Source organism: Adelges cooleyi, unplaced genomic scaffold, assembly GCF_023614345.1.
Source record: "Adelges cooleyi isolate 19-005CV unplaced genomic scaffold, UGA_ACOO_1.1 ACOO_flye_CR_arks_rails_tigmint_CR_PRNA_2, whole genome shotgun sequence".
In the NCBI taxonomy this organism is placed as follows: Eukaryota; Metazoa; Arthropoda; class Insecta; order Hemiptera; family Adelgidae; genus Adelges; species Adelges cooleyi.
Genome location: NW_026095860.1, coordinates 6,515,113 through 6,533,482, shown reverse-complemented (window position 1 = coordinate 6,533,482; position 18,370 = coordinate 6,515,113). Strand labels below are relative to the sequence as shown.

Here is an 18,370-nt window from a genome sequence, read left to right as displayed (position 1 = left end):
TACTAAGGTGGAATAGTGGAAGGTATAATTAAAAACATGTCATAAACATTTTGTCAAAGAAAATAATTTATTAAAAAAATAATCGGTATCCGATGCAACCGATTAATAAAGTTTCATTATACAAACAAATAGAATGTATAGAAAATTGCAAAACTTGTATATGATCATACTCGACATTTCAAATGGATTCTAAACTAGTAAGTCGGTGTTGCGCTAGAGCAAGCGTGGACTAAATAACAAACCAAATTGAATAGTCGAAATGGAATTTTCAATTTCACATATTAAACTAAAAGGGCCATTGACTTTTTTTTTTTTTTACTACATTCGGTTGTTTGGTTAAAAGCCTAAGGTACGACACATGTTTTCGTGTGCCAACTGTTCACCGTTGATCCGAAACACGTGTACAGAGGTTGTATACTTGTATGCAGTTAGCAGCTATATAGAATAATGCCACTGTTAGAGGTTGTGTCCATTACGATCACACGCTGAACATATTATTATATATATATATATATATATATATATGTGTGTGTGTTATTTTAAAAAACAAAACAATTCCCAGCGCGCACGTGCAGAAAAATCAGCCAGTCAATCGGAACATTGCCTAAAGGCAATATAGAAAATAATATATTTTTTTTAATTTGCAACAGAGAATACCAACCCAGTCGTACCGTCTGATTTTCTCGACCGTAAATCAGGTACGGTAGCCTAACCGTTGAATATTTGATACGGCAATATAATGCGTTTTATTTTCCGAAATTCGATCCCGTACGTCTTTATTGTAAGTCGTGTAAGTATATGTTTCAGCCGACACAAACCGGTGAGCGATTTCGAGGAAATTCAAATTATCAGGAATTACTATTGTTGGTATGCTGTATAACCGTTAAGAAACAGTAATGAATACAAATTATTAAAATCCGTTAAATTTATTGATTGACACACACTGTGGCCATTTGAATTGCTTCCCCGTGTGGGTTGAATTTTTTAAACACTGGTTCTAGACAAATTTCTATTTATACCGCAAAACAATAAAATAGTTACCGTTTAACGTAGTAACGCGCCGATTTGATAACTTTTCAATATATGAATCAAAATATGTAAAGTCGTCAAAGCCAAGCAGCGTGAAACACCCTGTTTATGCAATTCCGAATTGGGCTAATTGAACAATACACCCGGACCCGGTGAGCATACCTACAAATACATTGTGTTCATTTGAACATTTTTCACAAACCGTACATGCCAGTAACATTAATTGTGACTATTTTATAGGAACCCTCGCGAAAATAGGTATTGCGGTTTTCCAAATTTATTCTACACACCGACAGGGGCTTGGTAGTTATTCTAATGTCGTGTACCGGGTTCTGTATATTATATCCGATTTCGGTTGCAATAATTTTACAGGTTTGTAGTGCGGTTTCCGGGAAGGTGGAAGATACGCATATTTTGTCATTTCAAAAACCAATAAATAGAGTCTGGTCCGTGTGTGCAGTCCGAGAGCACCGTTAAATTAACAGCCCCGGTGGGTTGTAAATAATACAAAATATTTAGCTAACAACAATAATACTCACAGATACACCAGCAGCGCCCCAAACGGAGCTGATGATGTATTTTCTCTCGTCGTGCGGTATGGTTGGATGAGACTCGGGATCCTCGTGAACAAACCACAAGAAAGCCACCGACCATAAGGTTCCTATGGCACCAAACACATAGAATATCGACGGCCAACCACCGGCAAATCCATATTCGGACAGCACTCCACTGAGTGGCATTGAAATCACCGTTCCAAACTGCGCTCCTGCATAAAACCATTAAAATACAAATTCAAAGCAAGTATAAAATACGAAACTTTCCCCGGTTTATCCCATATACAAACGGATTTGGCCACATCAAAAATGTCGCTTAGTTTTCCGAATTAAAAAAAATAGGACCTGACCTAGGCTCCTTTCAATTAAAAGAATAGTTTTAAGCGAAACCCTACGATAGTGTTCTACAACTCGAAAGGATTACTCGTTTCATTTTGCAATTGTAAACTGTTAAAACACAAACAGAATACATTCGTACTGTAGGTCTTACAATCCCAATTCAAATATAAAATTAAGTTTGCTGCATAGGTCTTAGAGTAATGGGCCGCTCCCCTTTTCTATTGTATATTGTGTTACATAACTACTAACCTGCATAGACGAATGCTCCCATTCTGCTTCTCTCGTTCGGGGGGATCCATTTGGCGAGCAATGCGTGAGTACAAGGAACTATGGGACCCTGGAACACATTAAACACGACAAGCAACCATTAGGGTCTGTTAGTCTATTGAAAACTGAACGGCCGGGGTTATATCGGACAACGAAGGTAGTTCAATATTGTAAATGTGTAATTTATCCGACGACCTGTCTAAATATACCATTTTGTGTGGATAAGACGGTTTTACACAAACTGAAATCAATACGGACCGCGTCAGTGGACGTTTTACTTTAAAATTTAATAAATGTCGTCTACGCTGAATTTATAAACGTCAAAAAAACCGATCATATGATTCAACCGAAGTTTTATAATAAATTGAATAAGACCAACGCAAACGGAGAAGTCGACTGGGGGAATAGTTTCCTGTATATATTATAATATTGTAAATAATTCTGTGGTTTATAAAAATCTCTTCTGCGTTTTCTAGTTATATCGAATGATAAATACTTAATTTGTTAATTTAATAGCGAATGTTATTGCTTAGTTTTGGTGGAATTATTTTCATCTCAATGGCGTTTTGTAATTTCATTCGGGAAAATTAAATTATATTTTTTTTCTCTACTTGTTCATCTTAAATGGTTATCTTTTTAAAGGTAGATCACGTTAATGATTGTTTTAAAAACTACTTGTTCTCTTTTGATACATTTCCGAAAACGCTATCAAAATCTTAACATAGTCACACGTTAAGCTGAATACATTAATGCATACGAATTGACATAGGTCTGCTGATTGATTATTCAGGTTCATATTCAAAATAAAATTATGGTACTGCCAGGAAATAGGAGTTATTATTTGGAAATTTTTACGGTAAAACATAAAGTAAAATGTAAATTATTGATACGATTTACATGCTCTTCACGTGTACGAGCCGAGTTGGAATTCCAGTTTGGGTCAACTAACAATCTCTATTTCAATAATTAGTTATACCCAAGCCTAAAAAAAACGTAATACTACAAATATATAGATTTTTTTTCTTTTATTTCGGATGTAATCTAAAATTTATTATTTATTTTTGACCGGGAAAAGAACATATTTCCTTTGCCGGTAAATATTTCATCCAACAACAACAGTTGGTCATATTCGTCTGACGATGAAGGGGAAAGCAAACAACAGATAATTTAAGGGTTTCCCATCTGGACTAACGATTTCCTATTCAGTGGAAAATTAGTATACCTAATTAATAATAATAATTCGTGCGTTCAATAAAACCGTACAAACCATACAAATAACAATTTAATCAAGGTTGGTTATTTATGCGTTAATAAGTTTAAGTTAACTCAATTTTTTTTTTTAATAATATTAATAACACTAATTATTTATGATATAAATGTATTACAGGTTAACCGGAAATTCAATTTAACCTGCAACAAACTGGATAACATTTGACTCAAGAAAATCGTTAACTTGTCCCCCACACCTTATCCTGGGTATAAATAGATTTTAAAGGTCGTCGGCTCCTAATTATAGTTATATTGATTTTTTCAACTACTGTTGTCGTAGGACGCGGTTAGCTTATATCATTTAGTTTACGACTCCGACTATAATCTGCGATTAGTATAAATGTGTTTCTGGTCGGGCGATTGGGCTTGAGTAATAAGATTAACTCACTTCACCCAGTCCCTGGATAAATCGAATGGCGATCAACGAAAAAATGCCAAAGTTGGCCGACAACGGCACCAAGAACCCGAATATTGAATTGATGAGCATGCCGACGCCTAGGAAATATTTAGCTCCATATTTCTTCGACAATATCCCAAACGGTATCTGCGTTATGACGTATCCGTAGAAGAAGGAACTCAGTACGTATCCTTGTTGGGACGTGCTCCATAAAAACGATCCTTCGTTGGATACGCTCTGAAATAAAAACATAATAATATTACAAGACGCCAGTTTAAAGTTGATTAGTTATAGGTCCTGGACCCTGGTACGTTTGGTCAAAAATAATCACCACCTCAATGGTTTATAGAAATCAGTTAGAACACATATTACATTGACTTGCAATGTTATTAACGTCTCGCTATTATAGTTTATAACACTTGTGAATTTTTAACGGTTGAAGTATTATGACATGTAAAAGTTTGTAACGTCGAATCATTGAACCTAATGATTCAATCTGTTCTTTAATACATCTATGGTATGACAATAATACAGTAAGTAGTATCTGTAGTTTGGAATACAGCTCTCGGCACCAACGTTATCTAGAGTTATTTTTATAATAATAACGAGCACTGTACAAATTTCTGCTTCGGAAATTATTAATGACTGAAAACACACCGTCGAAACTGATTGATGATTTACCGGTACAATAGCTCTATAAATCATTATGTCCCGATAACAATGTTGCGACGATCTAGGAAGAGTACTGTAAGTGAAAAGAAATTTATTTATACCATCAAAAATTATTAAGAAATTCGTTATTACGGGAAATAAAAATAAATTAGTTATGCAAAACAACGTCGGTAGGAAAGTAAAAAAGAAAAAAATCAATCAAAATCTCACGATAAAACTTACAACCAACGCGGAAAGAAAAAATTGCAATTAAAAGTGAAGTGTGATGCCACGACCGTCGCGATGGCAAGCAACAGGACATAATATACAGTGAAATACAGCTTTTCCGTTACGCCACTTGGAAACCTTCGATAATAATTTTATTTCTTCTGCTAGAACAACTCAAAACAGCCCTATTAAGGGCAACACGGCCATATGTAAATACAGATTATCATCGATTATTATTCAGTAAAACATTATTCAGTAAAACAAAAATGCAAAATAAAAAAATGTTAAAAATTATGTTGCATTTACCAATAACAATATCAAACAACTATCAAAGTTTTAAAATGTCGTTTAAGTTGCACTGTTATAAAGATAATATATAAAGTATCAAAAATATGTACAAAAATAACTTAAAGCTTTTACAAATTCAACAGCAAGGAGGCCTTGGCGGCGTAAGTATTGTAAACAACAACATTGTAAGATAAAAGCAAAACATTTGTATTGAATAAGTATACTACATTTTAGAAAAACAAACTCGAATTAACCGTTTAATATAAATTGAATTCTGTCAGATAACATAAGAAATTTCCTACATTCAAGTTTCAAACTATGACAATATTTTATGTTTTGAATTAGAATAAGGAACATTTTACATACAACTGCGTAGATTTAAATGGCAATTAAAAACTATAGGTTTACAAGAAGTAGTGGGTTGTTTTCATTAATATATTACTTTGCCAAATGTAAAGTATAAATGTTTAAACTCTATTATAATATAAACATTTGTCTCAGAGGAGTAAAGTTGGCCGTAAATGTAGATAATTTATTTTAGTAACACGGAGTGAAAGTGTTGATGTCTAGAGCCAAAAGCGAACGTTGAGTAAACACTCTGGCATAAACGAATGTTTTTTTTCGCAAAAAAAAAAAAAGAATTATTTTTGTAAAAGCTCTTTATACTGAATCTGGTATAGATGTAAGTTAATGCGACATTCGTTCAGTTGAAAAAAATATAATGATGATTTTAAAGCGAAAGATGAGGCGTGGGAACATTTTTTTTGTAATACAGTGATTTTACCTATTTAAAATAAATAATACAACATAATTGGTCAAAAACTAGAGAAAACGACGTAAAGGACCAAATAGAAAATTTGATTTGTTATTAAGACTTTTAGGTTAAACTCACGTTTGTGGTGGAGTTTGCGACAGGCGTATAGTACCCATCACATTCGTCGTCTGGAATGGTTGGATCCCTTTCCAGCGCCGTCTGATTCACCATAGCCACTATGGCCACGGACATGTTGGTCCTCATTATATAGGCGTTGGCCATGCCAAGGAATAACATGAACGTCACTATGTGACGTGCCCCGATCCATGCTGCAAAAACAATGTGTTTTAATTAAAAACAGTAATTAACAGTTCATTAATTAAATAATAAAAAAAAACTGTTAATTTGTAGTTCATAAATATATACGATTTGATATATACGTACGGTTTTCACATAGGTATTACATATTCAATTTCAACAGCTTGCGTACGAGTCCGCAACACCACGGGATACATTTTTATGTATCTTAAGTGGCTAGTAAACATATCAAGTTTCTGGCTAATATTTTAGTGTTTTCATAATATCTGGCCCAAACCAATTCATAGAGAATTTGGCCCCTTAAATTATTGAATTTATTATTCATTTCTATTTTGAGCGTTGTGAATACAATATATATGCCTCCACCCTCAACCCCAACCCTTTCTCATCTCTTGCCCCCTATCTCTCACCCCCTATCTCCTTTCCTTATCTCTTATCTCTCTTATCAGATAAATCAGCTGTTATTTTTCGTTATGATAAACGATTTTCCGTGTGTATGCCATAGCAAAGACATAAAAATGTCAAAAGTTAAGTCAATTGAAACGCAATATGTTTTTGGTAATAAAATAGTTATCACTACTATCACGATTGGATACATTATCGTTTGTCTCAAATATGTTATCCAATTAAAACAACTAGAAGGGTTCAGACACCCCAGTTTGTAAAATGTATGTAAAATAAAACGACAATGTTATCAGTGTTAATTCGTTCAAACTTCCAAAAGTACCAAACCGAAAGTATAACGTGCTGAATTCTACCTGACCTCTGAACATGATGTATCAATATTATGATACAGCCTAAAATAATATTAAAATTGTATCCGTTAAGAGCTGTCGATTTTTAATCATGTCCTCCTATCAACAACAATGTATGTTGCATTGAAAATTAAAAAATGACACCTTAAACTTTGCTTTTTTAATTTGATACTTCTAGCGAAATGTAAATTCATTAAAATAAACATAAAACTGCGAACAAAGAAGGCGGAATGGAATATTGCAAGTAACAGGTGTTAAGGAGTCGGAGTAAAACACAAAAGCGCAGTATTAACAAAAGTTTTTTTAATTAAAATAAACAAAAAAAATAAAAAAAATACTGTAGTGGTTATAATAGGTAGGAATATACGAAAGCAAAGTCTTTGAACTTGTTTGTTTTTAAAAGCATCTACCGTAACCAGAGTACTGTTTGTCAGATGTTATTTTAATTACTATAATAGCTAGAGGCTTATTTACATACATATTTCATACTCTAACCTAGCTGTGTTTTAATTGTGAAACGTTATTTGATATGTGTACATTCTCTGTTTTTACCCTCTTGCCGGCTATATGTATATATATATATGAATACTCATATATTGTTACATTTGAACAAATAGTGGTATTATATGATTTTGTAACACTTCAAACGTTCTACCGCGAACCGATACTTAAACTTTTATTATTATAATAATTACACTATTTTTGTGTACGGTTCTTGTTGACGAAGGTTCAATTACAATAATTCTACTACTAGAATACTGTATACGATATTATATCAGTTGATTCATAAGCGACCCAGTACATCTTAACTGAAGGTATTTACGTTATTGAATTATTAAAAATGTTCAAAGGTTTCCGTGACCGCTAAACGAGAAAATGAATTAATCTCTCTCTTTGTGGTGATAAATAAAGTAGGCCTACGAAGTATTGGATTTTCATAAACGGTATGGATTAACAGAATTTGTTAAACATAGTCGGGCATAATGTTATTGGCATAATACTTCTCAAAGTTCTAGAGCTTAGGAACTTTTTGATAGAATGTTAATTAAATTCGCAAAATGCTTTAACTTAAAAGAAAACATTTGGTAAATTATTTTTTAAAAATCTACTATTAACTCGGAATTTACTGCGAGTAGAAGTTTAGGGCAGTGCGATAAAAATAATTAAATTTTTTTTGACAGTACAAGTAAGTCACGGTGTTTCCGCAAAGTTGATTTGTTTATTTTGTCGGAAGTTGTAAAAGTTTTTAATCGATTGTGGCGCTACTAACCTGTACAGACTTCACCTATTGCTATATTTATAGTTTTTTAGACAAGTGCACGAGATTTAAGTAAATTAGAGTAAAGTCCTAGGCCGTCTCGTCGTGGCATAATTCTAAGGTAACAAAAAGATGAAGAAAAGAAAAAGAATAGTAAGTAACGATGATAATAATAATAAAAAGTAGACTAACATCGGGAGGTTATCCCCTCGGGTTCTCGACAAAAGTATCTTGAAAGCGCTCTCTTTGCGAATTTTTTTCACAGAAAAAAAAATATATATTTAGCCTTTGGGTAAACGCTTTTGGTCGACCCGGCCAAGGTCAGCCATCGTTCGGTGTTAATTATAATAAATGAAGAATAATTAGTATTGTTCGGCCTCGTGGGTGGGCTGAAACTCGATATCCATCTTGGCCCTCCCTCGCCCCATTTCTGTTGTGTACAACAAATTACTACGCCCATGCACGTTTATAATTATTGTTATTGTTGTTCTGCGCTAAAACACACTGAACTCTCGACATATTCGGTTACATGTGTACATAATAATTTATTGTTATTAACGGAGGAGGAGGGGGGGGAGCGACAGCCTGGGTACATGCGATACGTACAAAATATATAATTTATATATTATTATGTATTGTATCATAAACATCAACGAAGTAAGTAAGTACACGCCGAACAAAGGAATGAAAAACGATTTTCGGTAAATATAACTCCAAGTCCCGACTTCAATATACTGTGTCGCCGCTATGCCACCGCGGCCGTCTGTTAAGCACAAATACATTACCGCCCAAAATGTTAAGTGCATCGGGAAATCGTGACTGAAGTTTTAACGTTAATGCCCAAAGTGTGTATTCGACGCCGAATTATTAATGTTTCTAGACTAATTCGGACGTGCAGAATTCGAAAATCAATTTGTAACTCAAAATTTACATTATTCGTCGGCGTGTCTTGCTGTAATAAATCAGTCATATTATACGGCAACTAAGCAATAAACTTTTCGAACTTCGCCAAGTCCGACGATTAGGAATTTTAGCAAAATCTACAAAATCGTAAAAAAACCCATCCAATGATGTCTGGTGATGTCTCATATACATAGATATACATAAAGTCAAAAGTATATTCTACAAAACTAACTGTAGACGACAATAATAATTAGTTGCAAGTGTAGCGTAAATGCGAGAACCAGCACTTTCATTTTTAACTGAGCTAAATAAATAAAGGTCGAAATATGGAGCGAATCTATCTCATGGTTATGAATTATGATTCTCGATGAGATTGGATAATTTTGTTTTTATTGCGGCAACGTCAAAAACTATTTTAGCATTCACGTTTTAACTACTACTATATATTATTTTCACTCTTTATATTCAACAGTTAGTATACTGAATAAAAGTTCCTCCCTAATATGATTACTGGCTTTACTACAGTTTTATCACTTTTCTTTTTCACTCTAAATGATATATTTCGTCACAATATGCACTTGTTGATTGTAAGATGAGATGATAAAGATAATATAAAACAAGAATGAAATATATACATACATTACACCTAAGCACGTTACCCTCCTTTTACGCATCGGGGCAAATGACATAGTATTATTGTAAAACTATTACAAAATACATTTTTATCATAAAAATTGTGTAAAAACTAACATTGCAAGAATGTAGGGGCTTCCACCGTGCTTTCGGTAATTATGATTACAGCAGAGTAGTACTGGGTTTGGTTTTTGAAGTGACACCGTCTGTTTTCCCACCGGCAATAGGCTGTAGAACGGTTCAGACAGTAAAACTATAAAATATTATGAGAACAACAAATAACAATGATCTTTGTACAGTGAACAAGTTTTAACATTTCATAAACATTGAGTGGTATATGTGCGATCTTGATCCTTTAGTGTCCGGGAAAATTGTTGGAAAGTGTTTGTTATTACTTATTATCATTTCTCGAGTTCAAGTAAGGTAGCTTAGGTCGGTAAATTGTTCACTAAGAAATCACGTCAAGCGGATAACACTCGTCGATTTTTCTTTTTATCCAAGTCAAGTATAATTACTACATATTATAATATAGTAATGTTATAATAATAATAATATTATTATAACGACCACCGGGAATTGTTTACAGAAGAAAAACGGTTTATCAACGTCCTTTCCGTTATACAAGACGGCTGCTTATTATGCAAATACTGTCCTCGGATTTTTCTTTTCCATTTTCGCCTACCATCATTAAACACACGGCGTGTCGCAGCCAACAGTTGAAAACTTTCTCTGAGAAAATCACGACGGTGGACTCTCTGGTCGCACTAACGACGAGACCTAACATCTGTTTCATAAGTATAAACAACATAATATTGTTTGCAAAAGCCCAGCGCGAGAGCTACCCGAAGAGACCACCGCCACATACACAAATATATATAGTAATGATTACCGATCGCGATAATGATAGTGCTATCATGATATCACTTGTATAGTTTATACTTGCTACATTTTTACATTTAGTTTACTAATTGTTGTTACGTATGCGCAAATTTTAAACACTGATACTCGATCGATAATAAAGGTCAATGTGTTTTTCTTGACAGGGTTTTGTAAGAAGATTAAAATAAAAAATCTTTAATAAAATTTTGCAAATTATGTTTTAGAAACTGGGCATTAGATTACCCATTATACAGAGAATGATTTAACAATATCTAATACTCAAAATAATAAATACGAAAGTTCAGTTTAAGAAAGCTATAACATTCATAAATAAGTAAATTTATTTACAATTTGCACGTTTCTTTTTTATTTGCCTTAATAAAAAATACTACAAATTTTGAAAACATTTTATATGTTACAGCATCTCTCTAGATCTAACTTTAATATAACTCTCAAACCTTAACCCAGGATCTGGGTGTTTTATTTTACGCGATTGCTCGCACCGTTAGTTTTTTTCTAACAACATTTTAATCTTACCAGAGTTGTGCAAATTCTTATTCAAATAAAGCGTTTTACGAATAATTTTTTCACAATTTCAAAGACATATTCAAATTATCTTTTAACTTATTATTATTAAATTATTCGAATAAAAAATTGTTTGAATAACTTTTACTTGAATAATGTGTTATCTAGATGATTATTTAGATAACCTTTTATTTGAATGATGCATAACTCTGAACCTAACCAATACAAGATAGCTCAACCGTTAGAAAAAATGTAACATGAATGCATTTTTTTGATTTATTAACTATAGAATATTCTAATTATGAATTTTATATTTAAATATACAAATTAAGAATTTATTTGATTATTTTTTAACAAATTATAGCACGCCGTAATTTTAAGTTTATAAATATGTAAATTTTTGTATTTTGGATGAAGTTTATACATTTTTGGCCAACAAAGTAACTAATCTATAGGCTTACTACATGAAGGAATCGATTCAGTGGTTAAAAAATTATCACGGGTAGAAACAAAAAACAAATAAATATTTTTGTAACAACAAATTATTTTAGATCAACCATAATCGTATCCATCCCAATACTAAAAATACAGTTATAAATATATTTTTGTCTTTACAATATTCTCAAAATTGTGTACAATAACATGCCTACAAAATGCGAGCAGTTACATTAAAATGTTTTAATAATTTACGAATTCTAATATTCTACTTTACTATTTGCGACTATTCTATTCAATGTCATTTTTATTAACATAATATTAGTCATTAGACATTACTAAAGCCATAAACGAAAGTAATACATAAATAATTACCATGAATATTTTGTATTCCAATTTTCTGGTATATGTGAGAACATATTATTAAAACTACAAAATACATTCTTGGCATGTTGCCAGATGGGATTAAAGCTCTTCATATGCCAATTTAATATCACCTTCGTGGACTAGATACAGTACTGACATATGCTTTCTTTCGTTAAGTTTAAATTTAAAAAAAATGTAAACAAGCCATTCATTAAAACTATATTTATCGTTATACCTAATTATTTTAATATATTATATGCAAATAAGGAAACTGTTTATAGTACACCAAAACATACATATAATACATAATATATACACATACATTTAAATGTTTAGTAACTGTACTGGAAATCACAACTGCCTGCCGTATTAAGGAATAGGCTACGGCCTATGATTAAATTTTGAAAGATTTCAAAGGTATTATTCTTCAAGAAAGTTTGAAACCGTTATTTTTACCCACTAAGCCTTCATTTACTGCTTAATCTCTATTTAATCGACAAGGACTTAGTGAATGAAATCAGAATGCAGTAACGAGAATCAGTGTTGTCAGTTCTTCATTCAATTGTTCCGGCGCGGAAACAAAACAGGATTAACATTGTAAACAGGAAAGAGGAGCGCTTAGGCGATAAATAATTTTTGTTGACAAATGTAAACATCCTCATCCAATAAACGTTTGCCTTTCACCACGGATATAATAAACCAACGGTTAGCGAAGACGTCCGTATTGTCACCATTGACATACTGTACTTAATCAACATCTATAAATCATATTATACATATATATTTATAAAACGGAGCCTGTTTTTTGTTTGTGGTTTAACATGACCTCATAGACCCATGGTAGTTCTCGGTATCACGGCGAAAAAACCCCAAAACCGGTATGCAATTAAAAAAATCCTATAAGACGGCTTTCATAGCTAATGTATTCTCTATTTTGACCTCGGCGGCGGCATCACCGCTATTGGAAAAATATACTAACAAACAACGCAAAAAACTTAGTTGCTAAAAAATTTGCATTAACTGTCGCGTTAAAAAAACGTTTTATTTGATGCTTACAAGAATTTGTTTTTACTTAGTATACACTGCATAACTAACGTGAGCAATGGTAGGTAATTTTGTAAAAAAAAAAAAAAACATTTTCAATTTTACCTTTAATGAAGTTTATATTAATGCTTATATCTACAACTTATTCTCGCTTCTATTGAAATAACATAAATATGACACCCTGGATTGGAACAAAAACAAATGGATGGACAATAACATATATTTTTTTTAAAAAATCATTAATTTTTTTTATCAATGAAAAAGAAAAATTATACTTTAACCATAAAACATTTCCAGGTTGTACATAAGTTAGCAGGTAGGATAGTAAAATATTTGCATTAATATATTTGAGACAACAGTAACAGATTATATTATATATAAACGAATAACAGTCAACCACAATCGTATTCAACCTAATACTAAAAAGTAAAAACACTATTTTAAACATGTTTTTGTCTTTACAATTTTTTTATCGATATTTAATATTTTACCATCAACAGATTCGCACCGAAGCCGTAATTTGAGTGATTTCATCTAATTCAGTTATTCCTAAATCCTGGGACATTTCCGATTTTAATATGCCCCGTCCCTACTTTGACCCAATTTCACTGTGCCAGCTTCTTTGAAATCAATAATGTGACGAATGTTACATCATCAACACTTAAGACCTTTTAAATCGACAACTTGTCCGGAATTTTGAAACAAAGAAAGCAAAAATTAAATACATCAGATATGGTGTGTAATGAAAGTATAGGTTAGCTGCAACTCAACAGGAACACAACATTATGTTATTATGTAGATAAAATTAGAATTTTTTTTGTTTGACGTTATATAATAATGAAGTGTGATGAATGTCACCGGTGTGATAAAAAATATTTGTGTGTTTCCTTTTTACGCTCTCGAGCAACTTGTGCTCGTTTAATGACCACACAGACGGATAGACATTTAGCTAAAATAATATGCCTCATAACAGTTCATGTTAGGAGTTTAATGTTCACGCGGCCTTTGTGTCGTGTGTATATACCTTTAATACAAGTAACAGCTAAAGCGCTAGTACGTGAATTTATTGCTGGGCTAAGGAATTTTATTTTATTTTTTATATTCTAGTGAACGAAAAGATAAATCTAAATGCTATAAAAAAAACTAATACCAAACTATATTATGTTGTCCTTATACGGCTCATAAATAATTATCCAACCATTTTATATGGTGTAAACTAACATAAATGCTGAGTATTGTTCTTTTTATTAATGTAGAATGTAGATGTCATTAAACTATTTTATTAACTTTATCATATTATATGTTTTACTACATAAAGCAAAATAATAAACAGTAGTACAAAACGGTTAATACTAAATATAGCCGTGAATAAATTACAAACTTTGATTGAACGCTTATAAAAAAAAATCCTCGAAATATGTTTGACTGGCTTGTATGGTTTGACTGCCTAGGAGCGAGGTGAGTAAATACTAAATACTTCAGAATGTGGTCTACATATTATCGATGCGCTGGAAACACCCTTGAAAGTAACAAATATAATTAAACAACTAGATTTTTGTCCAGCATTACTCCCTCATTAAACGGTTGAGTATTTTTACTTGTGTTGAGTATAATAGTATAGTCAATTTTTTAATGACACTGTAATAATGCTAATGGAAGTACTTATTTATTATTACTATGGTGAGCCGGTACAACTTTAAAAGGTAAAAATAATACCGTTGGTAATTATAGTAAAGTCATTACAGTAAGTTGATTTTTTGTTGGGTCAAGTTCAATGGTTTTGAAAAGATTTCTTCTTTTTTTACTCTGTTATTGGATTCAAGAAAAACAATTATAATTATAGTGGACGAGCAACACGGACGAATGTAATTAAAAAACATAAGGATGCCGTTTGACTGATAACCCAAAAGTTGTGTAACTTAATGTGTACCGCAAGACTGATCATGCAGCTCGACTTTCGAGAAACTTTTTTTTCTACTTAACCTTCTTCAAACCGAAATTCTGTAACTATATTGGCATTTTTTTTTTTATATAATTACCGTCCGAGCAAGGTTACGCGTTACGCTTATGTCCTTTAGATGGCGACGATTCAAATACTAATAATAATAAAATACAATTAAAAATGGTCTAGTGTATAAAATATGTTTGCTTGCTTATTAGTCGCTATTACAACTAATAAGAGACAACCTAACGAATCACGATTTGACTAATACAAAAAACAGAATTCCCAAGGTCAATCGATAGTTTTGTTTTGCTTGTCGACGAACAAAATACTCTCACGAGTACCTTTAACGATAATATTGTATTTTGGTATTTCTTTTTCTCTTAAAGGTCCGTTTTATTACGGACTTCCTTGAATTCTCAAAAACGACTGGTTACGTAAACAATAACGTCTAGACGAGTAGTCTTTATTATTATTACATGTTTTTGTTTGTATATATCGAACAAGTCGATCACTGCGCGTTGAACGTGGCAACGGTCTATAATGGCTTCTGTATACGCGGTATGGCCAGCCAGTCAGCGAGGCATTTGACGTATACCCGTGTCGTATCAAAGGCATTTTGATAAAACCGTTTAATTGCACACTCCCACGGCGACTTCCGAAACGGATAATAACAATTTTCTTTACTTTCCTGCAGATTTTTAAACGGCATTAGCAGGACAAGACACAGCGTCTGTACCGGAAGTATAAAAAAAAGTTCGATTGTATCGTACAGTAGCTGTTGTGCAATGATTTCCATTCAACGGTCCTAGAACTACCGTGGCCAATGGTAGAAGTGGTTAGCGGAAGGATGTATGTCTTCAACTGTCCTCGTCGACTTGCTCGTTCGATGTGCTTTTTCGATTACGGACCCTGTCGAGTACACTTTAATCCGAATTCCCGGACAGGCGGTATACGCAGCAGTATTTACTGTAGAAACTTTTAACAAGTTAAGTTTGCCAAAAGCTTCGGGTACATTATACCGTGTATATAAGTCAATGATAGACGCGTACTTGGCTGCTGTGTGGGGCTATAGTATAGAATCACTGTTCGTCTGGGTTTCTACATCCGTTTAAGCTGCTTTTTCAACACGACCGTATACCTACACACTTTATACACGTTAAGTTCCGTCAGACCATCGCGGCGGTGTGTGTGGCACACGAAAGGGATTTTGGAATTCGTTAATATCCGCTTAAGCTCACGCCGTAAAAGCGACGTCCAGGCAAATCCGTTCTTTGCGGGCGACGACTAATGAGTAATGACTTAAATATTGATTGCGGTTTGCACCGGTACATGGCCAACGACTCCATCAAGAGATGACTGAAAGGGTGAAAACAGTTTTAACCCGAAACCATTTACGCACCAAAGACCCGTTTCGAATTTCATTTTGAAAATAAAATAAATTTAGAATAACTATTATTATCCTATAATCCGGCTGCGTTCAATTTGTACGAGATAGCTGGTAGGTACTATAATTTGTTTTGCATAGTTTTCGGCCATTATGCTTTTACAGAGTGTCCCAAAAAATATGTCGCAGAATTGCCACTTGTCAACGTCGATTTATTTTTAATAAATTACTAGAAAAAAAATTCTAGTACATTTTTTTTATCATACTATTGTTGTAATATAAAACATTGGAAAAGTCATTCCGGGACTTACCTTTGGGAACTTGGCCGTCTGCCGGAACGGTCATTTCCACTGTAAGCCCCCGATAAATTACACTGGCACCCGAAAGAGCGTTTAAGAAAAAACGAAATAACCGATGAAATCACAAAAGAATAAGATGGTCGTGCTTTTACGACCAATATAAAAAAAAGAGATTTAATTTGACACGTCCTGAACCCGATTTTCCAGCCGGTCGATGGGATATCAACAATATATATGGTTTTCCTAAAACGTACGTATGAAAAAGAAATGGATTCAAGTAGTCCGTGATGGAAAACTCGTTCATCATATTATTATAGGATATTGTATTTGCTATGTTGACCTGACGAAACGTTAAAACGGAAGATTTGGAAGCCCCACAGAGATTAAGAAAAGACGACGGGTGGTGAAAGCAATAAGTTATAAGAGACACGAAGTCCGCGTTTCTATAACGTGTATTGCATCCGAAAATGAAAAAAAAAATAAAACAATTTGTTATAACTTATATTAGTCATAACGTTATATTATATTGACTGAATGTCAATGGCACGGGATTTTGTCTTACCGATACCATAACTGTTGTTATTCGATGAGAAGTCAAAAGGCGATTCAGTAATTTCATGCAATAAAAAAATGTATATATTTATTAATTAGAAATTAATACTTTAAACAGAATCTAGAATCCTGAGTTGCTTTTACACAGATTAACTCTTTGTAGAATGACAATAGCAGTTAATGAGATAGGTTTCCATCGAAGTATTATTTTTAACTCCACCGTCGATGGTTTTCCCAAAAACCGTACAGCCTATACCTTTGAAATTATTACGTTTGAGACAGTCAATATCGGGAATATCCCTTGAACGTTTTTTTAATACTTCTCCCCGTCACGAGTTGAAATTGAATTAAACAAATATTGGTTATTTATTAGAATTGAAAATACAATAAAGAAATCGATAAACGGCCTAAAGTAAAACGTAACTTTTTCAATTCAACTATTTGACGAAATCACTTTCTTAACCTAACCTGTCATTGGCTTGTCATTATGATGACCGACCCAAATTCATTATAATAACAATACCTATAATTTCCACATGCCACTACAATTTATAGAAATTATAAAACGCAAAATAATGCTCATGTGTTCATTTTTTTAAACTAACTCGGAAGACCGAATTACTATAAAAAAATTATACTTCTATACATTGTAAAAGTAGTACAGTTATAAAGCGGAACAGTAAAGCAATACATATTGGAATAGTATTTAACCATTCATTTCAAGGCTAGTACAAAACATACAAAAAGTATCAAATACGAGTACAAGTCCACTGTAATATAAAAGTCGGTTCAATTTTTCCATAAAAGAAAAGACATTGAACATAATATTATGATGGCTTATTATTAGCTCATTTTCTGTGATTCTCTAAATATTCTCTTATCAGTTGTCTAGGAATTATAGATTTCCCCTCATAACCATCCTATCCCTTTCATTATTTTCTCCCTCTCTTTCCACATAGTGTCACAAAAGCGTTACTCAAATTTTCGAATTTAACTCAAGAGCAAAATATTAAGTAACATAATTTTTGAAAACTAAAAAACACTTGTTTCAACTAAATACAAAATATAATTTTATTGTAGAAACATAATTAAATCCTTCTTCTTTTTTTTGGTAACATAAAATTGTATACTTTATTTGTTAAAGTTTTGAACTCTATGGTATTTATTACCGTGAACATAATTTTGTACAGGTATTTTTATTGTTTTATTTTATTTATTGTTTGAACTTAAGTAATCGTTCACCAAAACAAAAATGTTTACATGAGACACTGTTTCATATAAAGTTTTAGCACTAAATA

General features: G+C 32.6%; 1 protein-coding gene across 4 annotated transcripts in view; it reads right to left on the bottom strand.

Annotated features, from left to right (window-relative positions):
* LOC126833194 (putative inorganic phosphate cotransporter) overlaps positions 1-18,370 on the bottom strand; it is a 60,089-nt gene that overhangs the window by 8,271 nt on the left and 33,448 nt on the right. For all 4 annotated transcript variants that reach the window (XM_050564355.1, XM_050564353.1, XM_050564354.1 and 1 more), the window contains 4 exons: positions 5,915-6,105; positions 3,847-4,092; positions 2,172-2,259; positions 1,569-1,795 (listed from right to left, as the gene is read on the bottom strand). In XM_050564355.1, coding sequence (XP_050420312.1) covers positions 1,569-1,795; positions 2,172-2,259; positions 3,847-4,092; positions 5,915-6,105 — 752 coding nt within the window. The remainder of the gene's footprint in view (positions 1-1,568; positions 1,796-2,171; positions 2,260-3,846; positions 4,093-5,914; positions 6,106-18,370) is intronic.